Source organism: Plecotus auritus (assembly GCF_963455305.1).
Source record: "Plecotus auritus genome assembly, chromosome: 6".
Taxonomy (NCBI): Eukaryota; Metazoa; Chordata; class Mammalia; order Chiroptera; family Vespertilionidae; genus Plecotus; species Plecotus auritus.
The window spans coordinates 156724206-156750112 of NC_137773.1; the positions used below are offsets into that span (position 1 = coordinate 156724206).

At 42.9% G+C, this 25907-nt stretch overlaps 1 protein-coding gene across 1 annotated transcript in view; it reads left to right on the forward strand.

The window, feature by feature from the left end:
- KAT2B (lysine acetyltransferase 2B) overlaps positions 1 to 25907 on the forward strand; it is a 97122-nt gene that overhangs the window by 23240 nt on the left and 47975 nt on the right. Inside the window, exons 2-5 of the mRNA XM_080672269.1 lie at positions 1304 to 1430; positions 18972 to 19117; positions 23244 to 23336; positions 24681 to 24862. Of these exons, the coding sequence (XP_080528395.1) occupies positions 1304 to 1430; positions 18972 to 19117; positions 23244 to 23336; positions 24681 to 24862 (548 nt within the window). The remainder of the gene's footprint in view (positions 1 to 1303; positions 1431 to 18971; positions 19118 to 23243; positions 23337 to 24680; positions 24863 to 25907) is intronic.

A 25907-nucleotide genomic window follows, 5' to 3' on the forward strand; every position in this document is an offset into this window, starting at 1 on the left:
GTACAGTTCAATTTGGGCTAGCCACATTTCAAGTACTCAGTAGCCATATGTGGCTCGTGGCTACCATATTGGACAGTGTGCATAGAAGGCTCTCACCCAGAATGCATCAGCACATGTTACATGTTATCCTAACATTTTCTGGTTTCCCAACCACAGCAGAATTGAAGTAGTAAGTAAATGGGAGAGCAGTGGAGTGGTAATGCGTGGAAGAATTATAAATGGCTGGAATCCTTCAATGTAAGCATGCTAGCCTGTCAATCCTTAGGACCCCGGAAGTACTCAATGTGGCAGCTTGGTAGAGTAATTGGAAATAATTGATATCTTCCCATGCTTGTCCTCCATTTCATAACCTAAGTCACCACAAAAAGGCTAAATCACATTCACTGTTCTCTAAGAAGGTAGGGACGTGGGAAGAGTTTGTGGAAAAGGTGAAGGAATGTTTCTATCGAGTGTTGCTAAAGTAAGAGTGTTCTATACGGGAGACCTGGGAAATAGACACAGGTGGAAATCCCAGACTGCGTAACAAGGCCCTCTCCATTTCTAAAGCGAGGAGCCCACAAAGGACTCGGAAGAGCCTGCAAGTGTGGCTTCAGCTGGGTGTGTCCCTCTTCATGTCCCTTGGATTGCTAATTTCATTTCCACGCGTTTCCCTTCCGGTCCATGGGACAGACCTGCAGCTGGAGCCGTGGAGCCAGCAAGGCTCACCCATGGCCTGGGCCCCAGCTGTGTTCAGGGACCTCAGGAGTCTGGCTAGTCCAGCCTTGGGCAAACTACGGCCCGCGGGCCGGATCCGGCTGTTCTATCCGGTTCTCTTGCTCTCCCCTCCGCTCCTTTACTTTGAATTTATATTAGTTCACACAAACACTCCATCCATCCTTTTGTTCCGGCCCTCCGGTCCAGTTTAAGAACCCATTGTGGCCCTCGAGTCAAAAAGTTTGCCCACCCCTGGGCTAGTCGCTTTCGGAAGCTTTTTGGACGGATGCCCTTGGGACGGGCCACTCCATGGGCGTTTGCTCGGGGCATTGGTACCAAAGAGTCCGGGTGTGTTGTCTGAGCTGCGGTACTTGGATTCCAGCCACCAGAAAACCCACAAAACGACAACAAAACCCAAAATGCTTGAATTGGACACCCTCTTTGTGTTTTCTCTCTATTTGTTGCTTGTGCATATTTAGAAAATTATAAAGTTAGGAGTGGAGAGGGTAGGTGTCACAGAGCCAGTGTGTATCGTTCTCACGTAAAACATTCAGTCTGTTCCTGCCTGTAGCATAATAATTGTCTTTCTTTTTACTCTCTTTTTTTTTAGGCCGAGGAGTCTTGTAAATGCAATGGCTGGAAAAACCCCAACCCTTCTCCCACTCCCCCCAGAGCTGATCTGCAGCAGATGATTGTCAGCCTAACAGAATCCTGCCGGAGCTGTAGCCATGCCCTAGGTGAGTTCCTCAATCTTCCAGGAAACTCGACCGATGTCATTGTTGTCAGAAAGTCCTAACTGACATGAGTTCCGTGGGTTAACCAAACTTGCTCTGTATGAGGCAACAACAAAAGAGTCTCTTGAGTCCCATGAATTTGCTGGGGAGGGAGGGCTTCATATGAGAGACAAGCCCTGCACTGTTTGCCTGCCTCTTCCCACCCCCTCAAGAGCTGCATTGGACTTGGGGATAAGATGAACGATGGGAGACCGAGGTAGAGTGATGTGTGACGCGTCCTGATTCATTCTAATGGGGACCTGAGAGTCTTAGACCCCTTAGGTTGAAACCTCAACCAACTGGTTTGTTGTCTTCTTATTGTTATTATTTTCTGATTCCCTGGACTTTCTGGAAATGCTTTATCCCCATATTTTGTAGTTTCCTGCATCTGGTAGCTCTTTCTTCATAGGGCTTGTGTTCAGTAAATGTTTACTCGTGTTTTCCCTTTCAACTTTATCTGTCCCTGCGAGATAATCATTGTCACCGTGGCAAGAGAGACTCTGCCAGGGTTACTCAACTGGACTGTGCTAATATGTTCTTGTCCTGTAAATAGTTTTAAGATAAATATTTTTTAAAAAAACTGTATTTTGTTTGAGTAGATCAAAGTTAATGGATAGTTTTCCCTATTAGATATTAAAATTTCAGTTCATAGCCCTAACCAGTTTGGCTCAGTGGATAGAGCGTCGGCCTACAGACCGAAGGGTCCTAGGTTCGATTCCTGTCAAGGGCATGTACCTTGGTTGCGGGCACATCCCCAGTATGTGTAGGAGGCAGCTGATCGATGTTTCTCTCTCATCGATGTTTCTAACTATCCCTCTCCCTTCTTCTCTGTAAAAAATCAATAAAATATATTTAAAAAAAATAAAATAAAATTTCAGTTCATAAAGGGTCTTGGAAGATTATACTTATGTTTTTGCCTTCAGTTATCCAGTGCCCCAAAGAATGTCTTTATGTCCAGTTTACTGTCCACTATTGCAAGGACATACTGGGCAGAGTATTCTCACTAAAGGGGCATTTTCTGCCTGACCATTTATAAGCAGGTGGCTTCTTTATGACATCATCTTTCTCACAAGCTTCCAGCTGATATCAAATGGTACAGCATCAACCCTCAAGGTCAGCATGGTCTGAGGTTTTATTTTGTACTCAGCTGGAGAGTATCTCAGTACTCACAGAGCAAAACAGTAGATAGGGTGATCTTCCCAGGAAATTCCTGTACTGGAGTAATCTGAAAAAGGAAGCTGAGAAGGTGGATCTCACAAAAGAAGTGAACACACAAATAATTACATCATTGTGTTGATTTAATTGGTGTCTAACATAATGTAAGTTCTGATTTTTGACGCAGCCCAGCGCAAAGGAAAGATTTCAGAAGTTACAGAAACAACTTTGCTTATCACTACCTTTTTTCACAATTAATCCCTGAGTGAGTGCCCTTTAGACTTGCCTCAGAAAATATGATGCAACTAGTGGCCTGGTGCATGAAATTTGTGCACATCAAAAGGGAATTAATTAGAGGAAATACTTTAATGTTGCTATTTGCCCTTTCTCTATAATAGAGGTGTCAGAAATCAAAGAAAATTAGTAAAATGTATATGAAAATCTCCCTCCTGTCGAGTCTGGGGCGTGCCGTGGGACCTAGAGTCAAGTCCCCCGCCCACCACCCGCACGCGCTTCGAAAACGCAGGAGACCCAGACCCGGCCGGCCCCACCCTCATTGGGTGAGACCCAAACCCGGCCAGCCCCACCCCCATCAAGCCCCTCCGGGCAGGGGGCGCAGCCTCAGGTCCCCTGGCCCAGCACCAGGTGAGGAGCGAGGTCTCAGGTCCCCTGTCAAGCCCTGCCAGGTGGGGGGTGCGGCCTGAGGTCCCTCGCCCCGGCCAGGCACCATGCAGCCTCAGGTCCCTGCTGTTTGGTTATGACGTTACGGCGTCCTGGCTAATTTGCATATTCCTCTACTAGATAGATAGATAGATAGATAGATAGATAGATAGCAAGCTGGGCTCAGGAGCTCCTTAAGCACTGGGCTTGAACTATATTTGGTATTGATTGGGAAAATTCGATTATCCTACACCAGTTAACATTGAAAAACAGAGTCTTTTTCCTTTCTTTTTTGGTCTTTTAGAACCTGTTAGCTGAGCAGATTGTCTCCACTCTGAGCATGTAAACACACATGAATACTCAAAGGCAGAAATAGTCTTTTACAAAGAAAAGCCAACTTTGTCCCTTTCATATTTCTTTTTTTGATATATATTTTTATTGATTTCAGAGAGGGAGAGAGAGATGGAAACATCAATGATGAGAGAGACTCATTGATCGGCTGCCTCCTGCATGTCCCCCACTAGGGATTGAGCCGGCAACCCAGGCATGTGCCCGGACCAAGGATCAAACTGTGACCTCCTGGTTCATAGGTGGACACTCAACTACTGAGCCACGCCGTCTGGGCCCCCTTTCATATTTCTTATCAGGCTTTGGAAACAATTACCATTATTTGACAATACATAATAGAATGGGGGAAAAAAGGTATAGATCCTTTTACCTGGCAAATCCATGCCAAAAATTTAACCTACTTGTAAGTTAAGATGTACCTTCAAATTTAACCAAGGGGACAATTATTATATACTTATTCGTGATATTAAAAAACTGGAAACAACTTAAACTTCCCAATGTAGGAGGTAATTGGTTAAATTAGGAAAATCTATGTTATGAAATTTAATATGGCCTTTAGAAAAAGATGTATTTCAGTGGTTCTCAACCTTTTAATGCTACGAACCTTTAATACAGTTCCTCATGTTGTGGTGACCCTCAACTGTAAAATTATTTTTGTTGCTACTTCATAATTATAATTTTGCTACTGTTATGAATTGTAATGTAAATATCTGTGTTTTCTGATCGTCTTAGGCGACCCTGCTGCTGTAGAGCCTAAGCAAAATTACAGTTACTTCAGCAAAATTACAGTTATGAAGTAGCAATGAAAATAATTTTACGGTTGAGGGTCACCATAACATGAGGAACTGTATTAAAGGTTCGTGGCATTAGAAAGGTTGAGAACCACTGGTCTACATAGAAAGATATTCTTAACATATTCTTAACCAAAAAAATCAGGTCATAAACCAGCTTAATTGGAGGTAAGACCTGTACAACCAATAGCTGTGAGTTGGAGCATTTTATTTAATCTGCCTGGACCTCAGTTTTCTCTGTTCAAAAATGGAGTATCTACTGCATAAGATTGTTTTGAGGATTAAATGAGATAACACATGTAAAGATTTTAGAACAGTGCCTGGCAAATTAATGTATTATTATGAGCCCTTCTTCCACTTAAAACAACAGATATGAATTCTGTGCAGTTTAAATAAGAAAACAGTGTTTGTAAGATGGGTACCGGGAGCTCTCAGAAGCTGAAAACAAAGGGAAATGGGGTTTCAGTAGAGGATCTCAGCGGCAGGGATTTATGGGCCTTCTGTCCTGCTGGATGATTCTGTTCTGGCTGCTTCCATTCCTGTGGCTATTGGTTCAGGATTTGGTGTGGTGCCTGCCACATGCCTGCCTCTCATGGTGTCATTCCAAAATGCATGGATATTGACTCAAGAACAGCATCATGAGTATAATCTCATTTTATTAGCTTAGAAAATATGACATATTTTAATATATATAAACAGGAAAAGATCTGGAAGGATGTATGTTAAGTTGCTGACAGTGATTTGCTCAGGGTTTTGGGGTTATTATAGACTAGAGGTCGGGTGTACGAATTCGTGCACAGGTGGGGTCTGGCCGGCCTGCCCTGATGGGAGCTGATTGGGGCTGGCCGGGGGGAGGGGCTGCTGGAGGTTGGCGGGGGGCTGATTGGGCCGGTTGGCCGCTGCAGTGTATGTCATAGTGACTGGTCGTTCCAGTTGCTTGGCTTTTATATATATAGATGCTTTCAAAATACTTTCCCTTCTTCCTATCTCCCTCTTTCCCCCACTTCAGTCTGCTTTCTTAAAATTAAAATATCTACACCTTTTCAATTACTCTTGGAATTACTTCCAGAATGCCATTGTATCTTAGTAAAGAGGCTGTAGAAAATCTTTTTCTGAGATTATGCGTCCTCCCACCTACCCCTTCCCTTTTAAAAACTTTTTATTATGGAAAGTTTCAAACATATGTAAAGGTAGAAAGCACAGTATCAAGACTATAGAAAAACCTTTTTCCTGAGATGATGCTTCCTCCCTCCCCCTTAAATAGCTTTTTATTATGGAAAGTTTCACATATGTAAAGTAGAAAGAACAGTTTAATAAACTACTTTCTACCCATCACCTTATTTACTTTTGCCATTTCCCCTTCCTCTTTTATTGCCAGAATATTTTAAGCAAGTTCTAGACATCTTTTCTTATTCATTCAAATTACTTCTTTTTAAAAGATGGATATTTTATTTATTCATTTATTTGTTTTTATATACTTTACAAAGTGTTCTCCCCCCACCCCTCATATTTCCAGTACCCATCTGGCACCATACATAGTTATAACAATATTATTGACTATATTATCTGTGCTATACTTTACATCTCAATGACTATTTTGTAACTACAAATTTGGCCTTCTCAATCCCTTCACCTTTTTTCCACCCAGTCCTCAAGCCCCCTCCCCTCTTGCAATCATCAGTCTTTTCTGTGTATCAATAAATGTGTATCTGTTTTGTTTGTTAATGTTGTTCTGTAGATACTACATATAAGTGAAATCATGTGGTATTTGTCTTTCTATGACTGACTTGTTTCACTTACATGCTGATTACTTCTCAGTGATTACCCACAAAGTAGAAGTTGGGGTCTAGGGAATTCTGTTAAGCATCATGCAAACACCTTTCTGTTTGTGTGTGCTGCTCTGTTTTCACCGGCACTATTCTGAGCATGGTTAATTTAGTCCCCAGTAATGTACATGTGTCATTGCGTTGTGCTGCTGGACTTGTCAAAACAAAACATTCAGGCTCATCGATTGAGATGATGTCTATTGATTTGCTGTTGGGCATCTCTTGATGCAGCTGTACATGTTCTTTGGACAGTGAGCTCTGGTTTCATGCGGTCTCCTGACAGTCACTTCCATCCCAGGCATTCTTGGCCTGCTATAATTTGATACTCGTCATTGTCTCCTGGGTATGAAACACAGGACTGATAATAGTCTGATCACATGGAAAGAACATTCAACTGGGAGTTAGGAAGTAAGAATTCTAGGCCTGGTTCAGCAGTTTACCAAGTCCCTTAACCTGTTTGCAATTCAGCATCTTTATCCACATAATGAAATGGTTAGTCTAGACCTAATGTCTGATATTGTAGCCTCTTGATAAAGGGGGCTAATGAACACTTGAAATGTAGCAACTCCAATTTGAGATGTGCTGCATACATGCAAGATTTTTTTCCTTCCTCACCCAAGGATATGCTTTATTAAAATTTTTAAAAAGATTTCTATTGATCAATTTTTTTTTTTTTTTTTGAGAGAGAGAGAGAAAGAGAGAAACATCTATCAGCTGCCTCTTGCACTCCCCCTACCAGGGATAGAGCCCGCAACCTGGGCATGTGCCCTGATCTGGAATCAAACTGGTGACCTCTTGGTGCATGGGAAAATGCTCAACCAACTGAGAGCCGCATTGGTCAGGGCCCTGGGATATGCTTTTACTGACCTTAGAGAGAGAGGAAGGGAAGGAGAAAGAGAAAAACATCTATGTGAGAGAGAAACATCGATTGGCTGCTTCTTGCATGTGCCCATGGGATTGAACCTGCAACCTAGGTATGTGCCCTGACTGGGTTATGTACCAAAAAACTTTCGGTGTACAAGATGATGCTCCAATCAATGGAGCCACCCAGCCAGGGCTACATGGGAGATTTTGAAAGGTTATTGTGAAAAAAAGTGAGCTATCTGATTAATATTAATTATATACTGAAGTGTTATTTTGGAGATACTATGTTAATAAAATTTATTATTAAAATTAATTTCACTTGTTTTTTAATCTTAAAAATATGTGTATAGCTCACATTATATTTCTATTGCATAGTGCTATCCTAGAATATTCTAGTCCATTTTTTGAAATTACTTATCTTTGGGGTTTAGCACAATCAAATTCATTTATAAAAATTTGACAAAGGGTCCTAATAAAGGACTTCAGTTGGCCCAAACATTTCTCCTTGTATTAGTAGTAATAAAAATTCCTGATTTTGAGCCTGCTTGTTTAAATAGCAACCTGCTTCTGTGACCAGGAAAAGAGGAAACACTATTGTAATCAAAACACGATTGGAATGTTTGTTGACATTTTTGGGTCTGTTGTTCTGAACTGTGCCAGAACAAACTGATTATTAAATTTGACTAGTAATATATATTTTTTGCAGTTTTATGTAGAAGGTTTTGATTATTTTTCAATGCCATCAGTTTTCCCCCCTGATTTATATTTAATATATATTCTAGGTATATGTTGCATACACACATATATATTTAAACATTCCAGTAGGGGAAAGTGGCAATTGTTTATTACTATAGTTACCTCTGCTTACCTGCTTAGAAACTTTCCAAGGAAAATAAAGAGCTAGCATTAGCAATTACATTAGAACTTGTTTCTTGAATAGTATGACGTCTGAAGGGACTGTCAGTTTTATTTTCACGGACTATTTCAGCCATTTAGATCACAGGCAAGTCATTTGACCCAATACATTTTCTTTGGCTTGACCACATTTGCATAGACCTCGGCCACTTAATCACCCCCTAGCTCCCATTTACACATTGTACCATGCAGACACCAAATGACATGGTGCTCGGCCAGCACACTGACACAGCCACCTGAGTCAGCGTATTTCCCTTGGCTGGGTGTCCTCTGTTTTCCTAATGCCGCCTTTCATACACAGGTTTCAGAGTTGTCGGGACCTGTGAGTCTGGGACAGCAGGAGTGAAGGGGATACACTGATAATATTTGTCCTGCTTGATAGAAGTTACTTTTCCCTGCTTTCCTTTCGTCATGAAGTCCTGTTGAGATTCTCTCCCTGCCCCTCCCCGCCCCCAGCCCCGCTCTACACTGCCAGAATTCAGGCTTGTTCTCTGTATTCTTTGGTTGTACCTGCACCAGCGCTGGGAGTACTTACCTCCATTCTTGTGCACCCATCTTCCCCAGGAAGTAGTGATCTACTCTGATCACATTCCCCAGCTTAACCCCTCTGAGCTTCCCATTATCCTCAGAATGATGTCCAACTTTAGCTGAGCCTGCCGGATTGTTCAGGCTTCTACTGTCCAGCCCTCCCCGCACCACCTGGGTTGCATTTTGGCCACCAGGCTGTTCTCTGAAGGTTCTTCACACTTTCTCCCACCTCTGCCTTAGATGTAGAGGCCCGCCACTGCAATGCCTTTCCTTCATTTTCTGCCAGGAGATCCCTACTACCCTTCAAGGTTTCACTACTAGAGAACTTGCTATAGAAAATAAAGACCTTCTTGGAACTCAATTGCAACGCGCCTTCGTGGATAACTGTAATTATCTATCTCCTTGTTGGTTTTCTAGACCAGACAGATAAAGGGCTGATTTTGGCTCTAGTTCCTAATATATTTAGTTCCTTGGGCATAATTGGGTTTATTCCTTCATCAATAAATACTCGTTAAATTCAGCAATAGCAAGTAACAAGGTGACTGGTTGTTTTCATTCGCAGAGGCTTTTATAGTTTGTCATCTGTACCTGCACAGGCCAACACCAAAGCCACTAGACATGCATGGCCACTGAGCACTTGAAATGTGGCAAGCTTGAATTGAAATGTGTTGCAAATGTTAAATGCACACAGATTTTTTTTTAATATATTGTATTGATTTTTAAAAATATATTGTATTGATTTTTTACAGAGAGGAAGGGAGAGGGAGAGAGAGTGAGAAACATCAATCAGCTGCCTCCTGCACACCCCCTACTGGGGATGTGCCCACAACCAAGGTACATGCCCTTGACTGGAATTGAACCTGGGACCCTTGAGTCCGCAGGCCGACACTCTATCCACTGAGCCAAACTGGTTAGGGCAAATGCACACAGATTTTAAAGACTGTGTGTGACAAAAGAATGTGAAATGTTAATAATTTTTTTATATTGACTAATTGTTGAAATGAATAATCTGGTATGCATTAGGTTAAATATGACATATTATTAAAATTAATTTCAACAATTTAATTATTTTAAAGTGGCTACTAGAATATTTAAATGGACATACGTGGTTTGCACTATATTTTTACTGGACTGAACTCACCTAAAGGGCTCTTAATCTTAAACATCTCTTGTTCTCCATTTCAGAGCTGAGATTACAATAGATGAAACCACTTTTAAACAGTGGCAATTCAGAAGGTTTCATTGAAGGAATTTGTTTTACCTCTTTTCGCCTTGACCTCCCATGGCCACCAACCAAAAATGTATTTGAGGCGCTTACAAATCCTACGGTTGCCATGCCGTTTGCTGTGGCTCCAGTGAAAGGAGCCAGAGACATGTTAGCTGCCTGCTCAGCTGCTGCCCGCTCACCCGGCCGGGCCTGTGGGAACTGGCAGGCTGTCCTGGAGCGAAGTGCAGGCCAGTGATACATGGAACCAGAGCTTAGTGAGGGCCACAACACACGGTGACAGTGTGCTTCCTGTTCCCAGCCAGGCAACAGCTGCGCCTCCATTCCTAGCAGCAGGCTTCTGGCGGTTCACTCTGTGGCAGCCTGGGTATTTGCAGGTCTGGCACAGCACTGAGAAGGGGCCACCTTACACCCTCCTGCAGAGGTGTCAAGACAGCAGAGCCTCCCCCAGCCCTCTGACCCCACCTCCCCTCCCTGCTGCCCTCCACACACGCCTGAGAGGGAGCTTTTCCCAAGATTCTTGGGAAATGATGTCGATGCTTTGTACCAGCCTCTCGAAAGACTGAAATGAAAGCAGGGTCGTTTCCATTTGATGGTCAAATTCCAGGTGGAGGAAAGATTTTTCAAAAACTTTTTTAATTGAGAAGAATTTCAGATTTCAGGAAAGCCATGAGAATAAGTAAGGAAGAACATCCTGTGTATCTTTTGCCCATACTTAACCTACTGTTGTCGGATGTGGACTGGGACCAAGGCAGGTCGCAAGACCCGTCTGGAAATAGGCTTCCCGCAGAATCCTTAGAGAAGGATTTCAGGAGTGCGTGCATAGGAGGATTTGAGGTATAGAGGTAAGACTTACTGGAAGTGGAAGGGTGCTCAGGGCACAGATGCCCCTGAAGAGGCTGCCACACGGCCTCAGCCATGACCAGGTGGCTTAGCTCCATCTCACTGTGGAAGAAGTCCAGCCTCTGGGGCCACGCCAGGCCCAGGAGGAGGCCAGGGGCCCGGAGATGCTGTGCCATCGCCCCCGCATTGGCATCCAGAGCTTCAGTCGTCTAGCTTAGTCCCTGTTCTCCTCTAGCCCACTTCCGATGCTGTGCTTCATCCCATGCAGCTGCCACGGTGCAGCTCAGGCCTTTGCTAAACTTTGATTATAGCGCCTGGGTTTGGGAAGGCGTTCTCAAGCTTTCTTTCAAACTGTCCAGTGTCTTTCCTGGCTCTTCCTGGGGCTGTGTTGGTGCCTCCCCCTCTCCAATCCCTTCCCTGAATCTTTTGGGTTTTGTTCCCTTAACCTATCCGATCCTTTTCACAGATTTTCCCAGGGGCGACTCCTCCCCTTTATGGCCACTGTTTTTGCTCCTACTCTGCCTCAAAATTCTGCTTCATCATCTGGCTTCCCCTACTCATGGGCTTAGTATAAGGCCCTCCCCTGTGCTCCATCTTGGCTTCTACTGTGCGTGTGTCCAACAAAGGAATTTCCCTCTTATTGTTTATGTCCCCCCACCCCCAAATCTGGCTAATGGCAGTCGATCCCCTGGAGATTGGAAAGCTGGTCTTTCCTGGCTACTCGAGGATTAAGTCCCATGGGTCCACTGGGGTGTCTGTGAAGCTGTAGCTTCCTAATTAGTCAGGTTTAGCCAGTTTAGCTTCTCTTTTTCAATACCTAACTAGCTACCTATGCAAACACTACTGTAACTTTTTGCCCTATTTGTTTTGTCATGTCCTCCCCCCATCTCTCTCTCTCTCTCTCTCTCTCTCTCTCTCTCTCTCTCTCTCTCACACACACACACACACACACATCACACATATACACAGACTCATATATATATGACATGCGATATATGAGTCTGTATGTGTTGTGTGTATGTATTTATATGTGTACTAGAGGCCTGGTGCACGGATTCGTGCATCGGTGGGGTCCCTCGGACTGGCCTGATCAGGACTGATGAGAACGTAAGACCTTTGGTTAATCTCTTCCCTCCCCACTTCCCTCTGAGATTCATCAGTCTGTTCCATGTTTCCATGACTGTGGTTTCTGCTCCTGCATTGAGCATCTGCCCCCAGGTGGTCAATGCACATCATAGGTACCAGTCAGTCAGCTGGTCGGCCGGTCAGCTAGTTGGCCAGTCACTTAGGCTTTTATATATATAGATACTTCTTTTTTCCTGGACTATATAAGAATAAGTTGCATATACATCATGACTCTTTTCCCCTAAATACTTAAATATGTATTTCCTAAAAGCAAGTTTATTATTTTACATAACCTCAGTTCAGTTACCAACTTCAGTAAATTTTAACATTAATGTAATACTTTATTTAATCTGCTCCTTGTATTCCAGTCTATCAATTGACCCCAAAAATGTTCTTTACAGCATATTTTCCTGTTATTAAACATCTAGTCTGGAATCACATCTATATTCAGTTGTATGAAAGGAAACGGTAAGTCTATTCACACTCAGCAATTCTGACATCCAGAGTGTGGGTTTTTTCACACCAAGCAAGTCTCCAACTCTCTGGTGGACATCAAATGGATGTCCTACCATTTAACTCAGTTCTGACACTGATTGCTTGTAGTCAGTGCAGACCCCACAGGCTAAGGGCTCAGTCCCCCTTCTTCTTCCCACTGCAGATGCCAATCTCAAGTCCAGTGACTATCTGTGCTTTTGACTGACCCGCTACAAATTTGAGGTTCCCATGACTTCCTCCTCAAGTTCGATAATTTTCTGGAGTGACTCACAGAACTCAGGAATACAGTTTACTTTCTAGATGACCAATGTTACTTGTTTTTTTTAAAGATTTTTATTGATTTTAGAGAGGAAGGAAGAGGGAGAGAGAGATAGAAACATCAATGATAAGAGAGAATTATTGATTGGTTGCCTCCTGCACGCCCCCTACTTGGGATCGAGCCTGCAATCCTGGCATGTGCCCTTGACTGGAATCAAACCCGGGACCCTTCAGTCTGCAGGCCTAAGTGCTATCCACTGAGCCAAATCGGCAAAGGCTAGATGACCAGTGTATTTTACAAGGATGCAACTCAAGGACAGCTGGATGGCCTGGATGCACAGGGACAGTTGTGGGGGAAGGAGCTGGGAGCTTCTGTGCCTCTCCATCCATGTGTGTCACCCTTCCAGCACCTCACATGTGCACCGACCCGGGAGCTCTACCAACCCTTTCAGTTAGGGTTGTAATGGGAGGCCTCATTATGCAGGCATGATTGATGAAACCATTGGCTATTTCAGTGATGGATTCAACCTCCAGACCCTCTTCCCTCCTGGAGGTGGAGGACATGGCCTGAAAATTCCAACTCTCTATAATCACTCATATGGTTCCCTGGCAACCAAGCCCCCTCTCCCCTAATCCTTAGGGGTTTCCCAAAAGTCATTTTAATTAACATAAACTCTGGTTTGATTGAAAGGGATTTGTTATGAATAACAAAAAACACTCATTTCACTTTTATTGCTCTCATTACTTAAGAAGTTGCAGTGGTTTTAGAAGCACCAGGCCATGAAGAAAGACCAAATATATATATTTCTTCTTATAAATCACGTATTGTAGCAGGTCTCTTTAGTCTCCTATAATCTGGAACAGTTCCTTGGCCTTTTTCTTTTATGACTTTGACAATTACATGGAGGGATGTTTTAAATTAAACCAGTTAAAGAGCCGGGAGAAAATACATGTTGTTATCTTTTGTTTATGTAAGAAAGACTTTTGCAAAAGAGACCTTAAAGAAATTCCAGCCATAGATTTGACTTTCTAAAAAATTTAAAATTCCTATATGATCAAAACAACCTACCAACCAACCAAATGAATCCCAACCAAATCCAGGAACATTTGCCGTGAATAGGACAGAAATAAAGCTTTTTCCAGGCAAGCAAACAACAAAAAACCCAACATTTTATCAAAGCAGGCATAGGGCATGAATAGGCATTGTACAAAAGAACAAATACAAATAGCCCGTAACATGAAAAACAAACAACTCTAAGGGCATTCAAATGAATGCAGACCAAGACAGTGGGGGACCTGCATTCATTTTTTTTTGAAAAATTGATTAAATTATTGGGAATGATTCTCCACTGTCTGCAAGGGTGGGGAAAGGGGTATTCTCTCACACTGAAGATTTAGTGTTATGAGTTCTGTGGCAGATTAACTGCTATAGGTTTGTGCATTATAGTTTACCGGTTTTTATTTCACTTTATTTTATTTTAATAATGCTCCCAAACTTGTGTAGAAGAGGAAGAAACTTCAGCCTCGTAGGTTCTTTTGGCTGGTCTAATACTTAAATCGATGTGAGACAATTAACAAGAGAAGATAACCAAATTTAATTACATACATACACATGGGAATCCCACATACACGAGAGGTTCCAAGACAGAGTTAAAATGAGGTACTAGTATATGTGACACTTTGGGCTAAGGATGAGGTAAGGCACTTTGGGGCTTCAGAGGGGAGGAAGGTCATTGCAGTTGTTAACAGATGTTCAGTAATAAGTAGTTTGCCCTGTCTTATAGATTGGTCAACACAGTTATTTCTGGTGATAATTCTTATTATGGGCAAGGCCCCTAAATTAAATTCTTGAAGGGAGAGGTAAAATTTTCTCATGAGTCTCAGGTTCTTGACTCCCTTCAGCTCAAAATAATTCACATGCCAAAGAGGAACATTTTGAGGAGGCATTTTCTAAATCCCTATACTTGTAAATAATAGACATATCTCTTTAAGAAAACATGCTTTTAGATCATTGAAGGGAACCTATTTGCATCCAAAAGGCTTCTTTAGAAAAGATTAAGAGAAAGATTTCTTTCACTAGTGAGTGACCTTTTTGGTTAAATATGAGTTGATTTTTCAGGGAAATAAATAGTAGTTTACAGGTAGAGTGAAGTGCACCTGGGTGTTGCCATGCGTTGGGGTTGGTTGTGGGCTCCTGAGTAAGTCCTATCTAATTCTGGTCAGCAGCCCCAAAGAGTCAGGGGCAGTCTTCAGCTTTGGAAGAGATGGGGTTGTTTGAGGGATATGATAGCAGAGAGGATAGTCTGGAGACTATTTTTGCTTCTGTGAACTTGAGATCCCAATGACCACAGAGGTAGGAGTGGGGAAAAGTGATGACTCTGAGAGAACGAGGAAGCTCAGCTGAATCTGGTGACTGGTAGATCATATGTGGGAGGTAAAGGACAATGAAGGAATGAATGACAGGCTCCTTGGCAGAAACAGGGCTGGCAAGAGGGAGTCCCCATTTAGAGGAGGGCCATGAGGCTTTTCCTCCTCGAGCCAGGGTTGCCACGATGGTGGTCCACTCACCGTGTTGGGATGAGAAGACTGTGAGGTGAGGCGTGTTGAAGATCTGAGCTTGAGGAGAGGTTAGCTGGTGATGCCGATTCGGTGAGAGGAGAACGCTGAGAGTTAGATGCTCAGAGACCGAAAAGGAGTCTTGGTCAAAAGGAGCCCAGAACGGGAGAGTCTGGGAGCATGGCAGCCAGAAGACTTCAGCATTTATAGCGTGGTCATAACTGGCCTTACCTGGCTTTCTTAGCAGAGGGAAGCTTCTCTTTCAGAGTAACTTGTCCACCTTATTTTTTCCTTCTCAAGCAGATGGTTCACTCCCTCTCCTTTCCTCTCATCTTTCCTCGCCCCATCATTCATCCTAGGAAGCTTGACCCTTCCCATACAGGGTCATCCTTCTGCCTCAGTATACCGCCTTCCAGCCCAGCCCACCTTTCCTTGTTCTCAGAGGAGGAGATACCATCTCTGCTGTAAAAGTTGCCCTCATTTGGCCAGTGGAGCCTCACCCTGCCTGCCTCCTGGGAAACCTGCTGCTTCCTTTACACTCCCCCACTCAGAGGTGTGAGGAGAGGTCCTGGCGTTCCTCCTCAGCAGGGTCAGAGGGGAATGAACCTCCGCAGGTCTCACTTCAGTATTTTAACGTTTATCTTCTCTACTCTTCAAACCATGTGAGAAGATGGTTCTGAAATGGTTTTCAAACCGCGGAATCCAACAAGGAATGGGGATGCTCTTCCTCTCCCCATCCCCAGCCTTCTGAACGTAGGAGTGTCTAGCTCTTTATAATTCTGATTAAGAATTCGTTTGGTAAAGTGTTTTGTGGGTTAAAGTGCTTTGTGAGCCACTGGTTTTAACAACTCATGGCACGTTCTTCCGTGAGTTAATGAACCCACTATATGTTAGCACCTTAGAGTCTCATAACATGGAGAAGCTGAAGGAATTTATGTTATATTGCAGACTGTTTACTTTTATAGCTTATCACTGGAAAGAGATGAAAACGTTGCAAGGTAAAAATAGTTTAAAATAAAATTATTTTTGTAAATAACTGACATAAAAATCTTGACCTACTTGTCTTCAGAATGAGGCCTGTGTCCCAGAAGCTTCAGGCTGACCTCAAGGGAAATTTTGCAGTCTTCAGAAAAGAATGACCTGGCAAATGCGCTACTTAAAACGAAGTCTAATTTCGGGCTTCCATTAGAAAGTGAGGAAGCCACATATTGCATAGCCAAGTGTAAACAAATAGATTTTAATAGTAGTTTTCGTGTTTACACACATATATACTTGTAATTTTTCCATGATGTAAATTATTTATGTTCTTAGAAACACTTCAGTCTATTACTCCTGTTCTGTTTGATAATGTAATGATACATTGTTGGGATTTTCAGGTTTGGATGTATTATTAGAGTTTCTCTGCAGTATCCTAGGCAGACAGATCACCAAAATTTCCCTCCTCCCTCTTACCTTCAAAAAATGCTCTATACAGGTGCATATCCATGTACATGTAGGTGTGTGCGCATGCACACTCATTAGCAATGGCCTGTGACCTTGGGCCCATCACTCTGCCTTCCCATCACTTTTCCACATTAGAAAGGAATTTAAGTTGGGTGTCCTCTGCCCGTGTCATTTTAACCTCATTAATCTTCATGGACCTTTGAAGGCCCACTCTCTTGGGTATTTCATCCTCCTCACTCTCTAAAGTTGCTTTTTTTAAAAAAATATATATTTTATTGAATTTTTTATAGAGAGGAAGGGAGAGGGATAGAGAGTTGGAAACATCGATGAGAGAGAAACATCTATCAGCTGCCTCCTGCACACTCCCTACTGGGGATGTGCCCACAACCAAGGTACATGCCCTTGACGGGAATCGGACCTGGGACCCTTGAGTCTGCAGGCCGATGCTCTATCCACTGAGCCAAACCGGTTAGGGCTACAGTTGCTTTTGATCAGATATCTTAGTTCAAGTTCTTGCAGAAGCAGACTGCAAGACAAGGATTTGAGTACAAATAGTTTATTTGGGATGAAGTTAGGGAGTGGAAAAGTGAGACAGGGAGGATAAGGTGGTCACTAAAGGGTGAGTTACTAAGCCAGCTCTCACTGTGGGCGGCCGGTGCTTAAGTCTGGGGGAAAAGGCGGGAGCCAGTGTAGAGTGGTTACCTCACAGTTATTCCATCTGAGGGGTGAGGGAGGGCAGTTTATACTCTAACTTCTCTAGTCTTGGTTGAAGGCTGCTCTTGAGGGGCAAGAGGGTGGCAGAGCTGATTACTAGTACAGGGACAGGAAGCCAGGAGGTGTGCTTTGGAGTAGTAGAGAAGGGATTATGGGTAGGGCACTCCCAGCATTTTCTATGCCAGGCTCCTGACTGAGACTGTGGTTTAATGACAAGGTTTCTGGAGTAGACTGTCGCATGTGACACCTTGAAGTATTCCTCAGTAACCTTCAGTTCCATCTTCCTTTAAAAAGTCAAGGAAAAGCCTAACACTCTTGTCCATATTTAGTTTTTCTAGATCATCTCAAGCACATCTATGTCTAAGCTTTTTTTGTGTTTTGTTTTGTTAATCCTCACCTGAGGACATTTCCCCCCATTGATTTTTAGAGAGAGTGAAAGGAAAGGGAAGGGAAAGGAGCAGGGAGGGGAGGAAGGGGAAAGAGAGAGATTGAGAGAGAGAGAGAGAGAGAGAGAGAGAGAGAGAGAGAGAGAGAGAGAGCGAGAGATAGAAACATCAATGTGAGAGATACATTGATTGGTTGCCTCTTGCACATGCCCCATTGGGGGCCGAGATTGAACCTGCAACCAAGGTATGTGCTCTTGACCTGGAATAAAACCAGAGACTCTTTGGTGTTTGGGTTGATGCTCTAACCATTAGAAACACTAGCCAGGGCGTATGTCTAAGCATTTTAAACCAGCACACCAAGAGCAACACCTAAGAGGACCATGCCCTATTAGGGGCAAGCATAGTGATAGATGCTGGGGACACAGAAATGAGAGACATGATCCTGGCCCACAGGAACTCAAGGGCTAGTGGGTGAGTATTGGATGGCTTACCTAGATGGCCTTTTCAAGTGGGAAAGGACTTGAAGTGAATCAACTAATCATAAAAATTTGTTTGTGCTTTAGAATTTGGGTCCAACATTCTTCCCTTTTAGACCCTGGTTCTTCCTTATTGGCTGAGTGACATTGGATGAAACAGCATTCAATCTCTCTGAGCCTCAGTTTCCTCAGCTGTAAAATGGGATTGAGGGTTAAATAAGATAACCTTGAAAAATGGGTTACATTTGAGGATGGGCATGGGAAAGAGGAAGGTCAATGGATAGGTCACTTAACTATAGTAAGATGATACAACAGAGGTAGGAAAAGTGGTTTTGGATGCTTGATCATGGTGGATGTTGAATCTCAAGCTCCATTAGGAACTTTGCTGCAGAGACTGAGGTTTCAGTGTGTCTCAGAAAGGCTGAGGGAAAGGGCCTTCATTCAGTCTTTACACTAATATGATATTCCTGTCCCACTTAACTATTCACAGGATCTAGAACTAAATTTTCAGGGAGTTTAGTTTTAATGACCTTCACTATAGACCCCCAAATCCTGGATCTACCTCTTGGTGGACCACAGAACCCTCTTGATGTGGTGGATAATTTGCTTATATGGAAATATATAAGAATTTAGCACCATCACGACCAGACTTAGAAAACAGCCACTGGTCCATTTTTGAGGCTAAGGCTTAATAAGGTGGCATTCTCTTAATTACAAGTCATTTTGTGAGAAGACTTAGGTCTTACGGGGGTTCAGAAATATCCTCCACTTACCATGCAGTCTAATGGATTGGTTGTCCTGGAAGGTTTGTGAGATAGAACCTTCTATTTTGAAGTCAAGATTGTTTGCAATTTCCAACTAACTTATCACATATGTTCCTTTGATCTTTGTCTTAAGCTGCTCATGTTTCCCACTTGGAGAATGTGTCAGAGGAAGAAATGAACAGACTCCTGGGAATAGTGTTGGATGTGGAATATCTCTTTACCTGTGTCCATAAGGAAGAGGATGCAGACACCAAACAAGTTTATTTCTACCTATTCAAGGTGCGATTTCAACATTTTAAAAGGCTTTTCTTGTTTCTCTCATTGTTCGAATGTGCTTAGTTTCTGTACACCAGGTCACGGGTGGGAAGGCTCTCAGCTCATGATACATTTTGCCCTCAGGGTTTGTTGAAGCATGCATTTCTTCATGACACACCATACGTTGGATACATGACTCTGCTTGAGAGCCTTTACACGTGTATGCCTTTATTTGCTTATGCTTACAGATTTCTTTCCATCCACCCATCCATCCATCCATCCATCCATCCATCCATCCATCCATCCAACAAATGTTTACTGCACACCTGCTCTGTGCATGGCACTCACGTAGGCATGAGGGATAGATCAGTGGGCAAAACAAAGCCTTTGCCCTCGTGGAGTTGACATTTCCGTAGAAGAGGCAGACAACCAACAAGTAAATAATATATTTGCAGGTGGTGCTAAGTGCTGTGAAGAGAAACAAAGTAGGGTAAGTGGAATCAGAATGGCAGGGATGGTAGTGGGTGGGGGGATACAGTAGTGAGGAAGGGCAGTTAGCAAAGGCCTCTCTGAGATGGCGGTTGAGCGGAAACACAAATGGGGCGATAGGAGCCATCCCTGAAAGGGGCTGGGGGAAGAGCCTTCCAGGCGTCGGAGAGAACAGGACATAGACTGTGCACCCAGTGAGTTTGATGTGATGTGGGAACAGCAAGGAGGCCAGTGTGTGGAGCCCAGTGGGCAAGGGGAGGCTGGGAGAGGGTGGGGTTAGAGGGTGGCCCGAGTGCCTTGGCTCTTAGGCTTCAAGGGGAGCAATCGAGTTTCCACATTTGTTTTGGCATCTTACCACTGTGTGCTGGGTCTTTTTGACACTAGTCACTGATTATCACTATCACTCCCCATAGCTGCCTCTTCGTGGCTCTGCCTCTTCGTGGCTCTGCCTCGGCTCCTTTGGGTCATGTCCTTTCTGCGGGAACTGCTTTCACGTCCCGCGTGGTTCAGGGTTCAGGTTCAGGGTTCGGGTTCTGAAGGAGGCCGCACACAAATGAAAGAGACTAGAAAAATATTAATTTGGGAATATTGGGGGCCAGGCGGGAGCCCACCTCTAGGGGGAGGACTACCCCTCGCGCTGGCCTTGCAATCACTTTTATTAAAGTTTGGGATCCACCCATAGCCAGTAATAGCCAATCAGCAAGGATTTACATAAGATTGACAGGTGGAAGTTGCTTCAGCGACCAATGTCTCAATCAGAGGACAATGGGTGGCTTTCGACACCTTCCTCTCCACAGATACACGTCTCCCCAGGTTTCTGATTGCAGTCAGCACTGACAGATGTGGGAGGGAAACTCGTGGTGGCAACAGATAGAAAAACTTCAGGTTGCTAAACATAGATTCAGAAAGAAGGCTGACAGAGCAATAATTTTTTAAAAACACCGGTTATTGAAGGCACTGTTAATTATGTCAGCAGTCGCCAACCTTTCGGACCTCACGGACCGCCACTGGTATGCGGACCACCGGTTGGCGACCGCTGAATTATGTTGTAAGTGTGTAACCTTTATAAGGATCTTTAAAAACAAATACAAAAACCAAAACACTCCACTCAGAGCTTACAGCCGGGACACACTTGCTTCTTCTAATGAGTGCTGGGGTCATTGTTTGTGAGAAGGACAGACACATTTTCCATTGAGTTCCCTCTTTTGCTTTGGTTGCTAGGAATCTGAGTGCAAATTTTGTGTCCAATTTCTATAGCTTTTTTTTGGTCTGAATTTACTTGATATGTCATTTTCCCTTCTCCCTTTTTATTAACTAATAGTGTGTTTGGGGTAGATAGGGGATGGTGGGAGGGAGAATTATATTTTTAAAATTTTGGGGTCATTTGGGGATATTAACTATAAAAAGGTTTATTGGGAGGAGAAAGAGAGAGAGAAAAAGAGAGGAGGGAGGGAGGGAAAAAGGGATGGGGGGGGGGAGAGAGAGAGAGAGAGAGAGAGAGAGAGAGAGAGAGAATATGAATGAATAGCTGAATTCCCACAGCCTTTAGCAGGCACTGGGCTACTCCAGGTGACAGCTTGTTGACATGGCTGTGAGGCCTGAGTCATCAGATTGAACCCTGGCAGGTTCATACTGTTTAGAGCTTCTTTGGAAAAAGATCTTCGTTGAAGAAAAACAACGCCTGCTTGACTGCAGCTATTATTTGCCTTGGAACTAAGCTCCCTGGCAGTCCCCCGCTGCCCTGTTGGAAGTGAAGGTGGTATCAACGTTTCCATCCTGTCAGCCTCCTCTCGGTTCTGTTTATAACCAACCAAATAGGCCGGAAAGCACTGCTCTGCTTGGAAGTACATTTTCTCTCTTTCTTGCCTCCCTCATCTCCAGCAGTGCAAATATATTTGCTTGAGGAACCAAATCCAAAATATTCAGTATCATCTCCCATCTTCTTTCTCCCCCCCAATCATTCTTTGGGCAAAGTAAGTTCTAAATCACCCTTCCTTAGCTTTTGAAAGGCAGTTCCTGTGTCTTATATGTCTCAATAATGAAATTAAAATGTATTATGTATTTTCGTAGCATTAGAAAGCCTTCAGTCTTAGATGTTGAAAATAAACTCAGTGAAAAGCTGCTTTCTAAACCTCAGTGTATCCTAGTGCCTGTGAATGGGGCTCTGGAGCCCAGCTATCTGGGTTCAAATCCAGCCCCATCACTTGCTAAATGTGACCTTGGGCAAGTCATTTTCCCTCAGTTTCATTCTCTGTAAAATACAAACAATAATAGCATCTACATCAAAAGATTGCTATGACTATTAAATTAGAAAATATATACAAAGAACTACAAAGAGTGCCTGGCAAAATTAAGGATGCAAATGCTTGCTCCTATTATTAAATGTTGTTTATATGCCCATTTATCCCAGCTTCGTTCATTTGTAGGAAATGAGATTCAACATCTCCCCAATCCATCAGTTTATCTCTTAATTGAAACCCTCAATGGGCCAAGTTCCCAAATGGTCTTATTTTCACTGGGCCAAAAAAAAAAAAAAAAGGCAACCAGAATTATTTGTATTTAAATTTCATGGTCAATTTATATATATTTTTAAAATCACTTACTGCACATTTTTCTTGGTAAAGATGGACATAATACATCCTCAGGATCAACGAATGATGTATCCTAATAATTTACATGGCCCTTGTAGGACACACCCAGTGGGGACACATGGTGACCTTCAACCGTGGGGTTTCATTTTCATTAACCCCTGGGAGAATGATTGCCTTGTTTTGTTTCTGTTGAAAATGCAGTAAGTGGAGAAAGGAGGGCAAAAAGTAACTTAAATAGATTCAGGGTCATATATCATAACAGACCCACATGTATATGTTACAGAAGATTCAAGCAAAGGTGGAAGGTAAAGAATTTCAATATTAAATTTATTTTTAAATCAGAGCTTGATTAGTGGCTCTCTGTTCCCTTTCTCTCTGCTGTTTGCTCTTGGAGGGCTTGACATTCCAGGGGCAGGGATTAAGAGCAGTGTTTTGTTTAGTGGGTATTGAGATGGCAGAATGCTTGGCCTGCATTGTATGGATCGAGAGGAAATGAAAAAAGACCGCAACAGTGAAAGTTGCCAGTTGAGAGCCCTGCAAAATTCCTTCCCAAAGAGGCTGGGCCCCATAGATTATGCCTGTGTCATACAGCTGCTACAGCCAGTCCCCCCCCCACCTCCCCCCCACCCCACCCCCACCTCCTTTGTGCAAAATGGACCTCAGCCTTCCAGGGGCTTAAACAAGACCCTCTGGAATGGCAGCCCACCTGCAGTGTTCTAGATGGGCGTGTGCAAAGCTTGCATGGTGTACACAGGCCTCTGGGTCAGTGGAAAGCCAGAAACAGAGTGGGGAGAGGGGAAAGGGAGTGGACAGAGGTGTCTGGTGGCCTGCTGGGAGCTCTAGGATGGCCAGAAGTTGAAATGTGTCCAGTTCCTCATAGCTCTGGTCATGGGTGTGGAGGTAAACTTGGGTTACCTGGTAGTGACCCATTTCATTGATTTAAGGATTTATTTGCCTGTTGTTGAGATAAATAGAATATGGTGACTTCCCTTCAAAGGCTGTGTGTGTGTGAGAGAGAGAGACAGGGAAAGAGAGGCTTTGATTGATTTCTCAAAATGATTTCTTTGCAGCTCTTGAGAAAGTCTATTTTACAAAGAGGAAAACCTGTGGTTGAAGGCTCTTTGGAGAAGAAACCCCCATTTGAAAAACCTAGCATTGAACAGGTAAAAAGAAAAAAGAGAAGCCCCTTTCCTATTGCTTTAAGGTTGAACAAGCATTGTAATCTTCCTTTCACGTCTTTCTTCTGTCCTCCGTACCTGATCTAGAGACGTTCACCAAGGCTGTAGAAACTGTCTTGGACCCTTTGGCTCAGAAGTGAATACTTAATTTAATAAATGATCTAGCTTTTGTCTTTTAGGGTTGCTCTGTACTCAGAATTCACTGTGTGCTCTGGGAAGAAAACAACTAAGTAGAACATGTTGTTCGTGAAAACACATGAAATGTGCTTTTTCTTGCTGTTGATGTTTAAAAATTGAGTCTTTGTCCTTTTTGCTGGGCACTGTCTGAAAAAGACTATTGAGGTAAAGGAATTTAGTAGCAATGTGAAAAACATTGTAAGTCCAGCAAAAAATGCAATAAAGAGATGAGATTTTTATGTCCAGAAATTGACTTCCTGCTGCATTGTGATTCCTGGAAGGAAGTCGATTTACTCAGGGAATCTGTTGACATGTGTAGACTTTTTGTGTTAGGTGTTGTCAGTATCTTTCATCAGCATCACTTTTTTTAGCCTATCATTGTTCAGCTGACTAAATCTCATCCTGGACTGAATTTCCTGATGAGGATGATTACAGAAGATCATGGTGATATCAGAGTACAAATAAATGTATTTTTATTAGTCAGTTTCAGTTTTCAAGTAGAAGGAATTTTGTCTCTAAACTGTATTAAATAAGAATTCATTGTCCTTTTATTTGACACTAGAGTAAACGAGAGTGTTCTACGAAAAGATGAAATTAATCCACAGATTTTTTTTAAAAAGCTCATAATTTTGAATTAGTTTTTTTTGGGGGGTGGGCAAGCTTTCTGAACCTGAGAGTGATAATAAAGAGTTTAAATTCTAGTGGAGTTTAAATTCAATGGAAGGTGTACTAGTAGCCTTTTCATTAAAATTTTGTTAAGGCAAAAACATATCTATCCAAGATCATCATTATAGGTGAGCCACTGTGTTGAGAGTACAGCAAGAATTATTCTGCAAAACAGTCCTATTTTATTGTTGGAGGGGTTTTGACCTTTTCTGCCTGTGATTTTGGTTTTCTTTTTAACCTGTCAGGATTGCAGCAGGCATAGAATTGCAACTCACAGCCTCTCTGTCTTGTCACTTTTCATTCGCTGTGATCTGAGGCACGATTTCCTCTGGGCATTCCTTTTTTCTAATAGGGTAAAGGAAGATTTTTGTGACTAGAGAAATGTCTTCTTTTGCTAAGACACCACCTATGGTGCTCACTCTGTGGGTGTTTAGAATTAGTGTGATTGCACAGTTACATGAATAAATTGCCTTCCTTCCTTTTAAGGGTGTGAATAACTTTGTACAGTACAAATTCAGTCACCTGCCATCCAAAGAAAGGCAGACAATAGTGGAGTTGGCAAAAATGTTCCTAAACCGCATCAACTATTGGCATCTGGAGGCACCATCTCAACGAAGGCTTCGATCTCCCAATGATGATATCTCTGGATACAAAGAGAACTACACAAGGTAATCAGGTGACCAGTTCTTTTCCTGTGGGCTCTGTAGAGCACATCGGAGACATAAAATTGCTATTTGTCTCTGCAAGCCAGGGCTGTCCAGTTATCATGGTGACATCAACTCAGAGAGAATGTCTCCAGACTCCTACTTTTCTTTTAATGTTTTTATTTCATTTTCATTTTTTATTGGTTTCAGAGAGAGGAAGGGAGAGGGAGAGAAGGATAGAAACATCAGTGATGATGTTTCAGGGCACATTTCTGGGTTGCGGGTTGGGGGCATGCAGGAGGCAGCCGATCAATGATTCTCTCTCATCATCAATATCTCTCCCTCTCACTTTTTCTCTCTGAAATCAATGGGAAAAAAAAAAGCAGTGAATATAATAGAACTAAAGAACTTTTTTTTTTTTAAAAATATTTTATTGATTTTTTACAGAGAGGAAAGGAGAGGGATAGAGAGTTAGAAACATCGATGAGAGAGAAACATCGATCAGCTGCCTCCTGCACACCTCCTACTGGGGATGTGCCCGCAACAAAGGTACGTGCCCTTGACTGGAATCGAACCCGGGACCTTTCAATCCGCAGGCTGACGCTCTATCCACTGAGCCAAACCGGTTTCAGCAGAACTTTTTTAAAGAAGGAAAGATCACCCTAGTCCCAGTATCATGACAGAACTAATATCATTAAATATATTATCTTCCAGTCTTTGCCCCTTTAAGTAAATATTTCATATTCGTTAGAATGAAAGAAAATACAGAGTTTTCATCCTTTTGTCTCCCCCCTTAACATCATCTCACACTGGTTATATCACAGTCTGTTGAGTTGATGTACCATAATTTACCCCTAACCATTTTCCTATTTTTTTTTTTTAAATATAATTTATTGATATTTTACAGAGAGGAAGGGAGAGGGATAGAGAGCTAGAAACATCGATGAGGGAGAAACATCGATCAGCTGCCTCCTGCACACCTCCCACTGGGGATGTGCCCGCAACCAAGGTACATGCCCTTGACCGGAATCGAACCTGGGACCCTTCAGTCCGCAGGCCGACGCTCTAT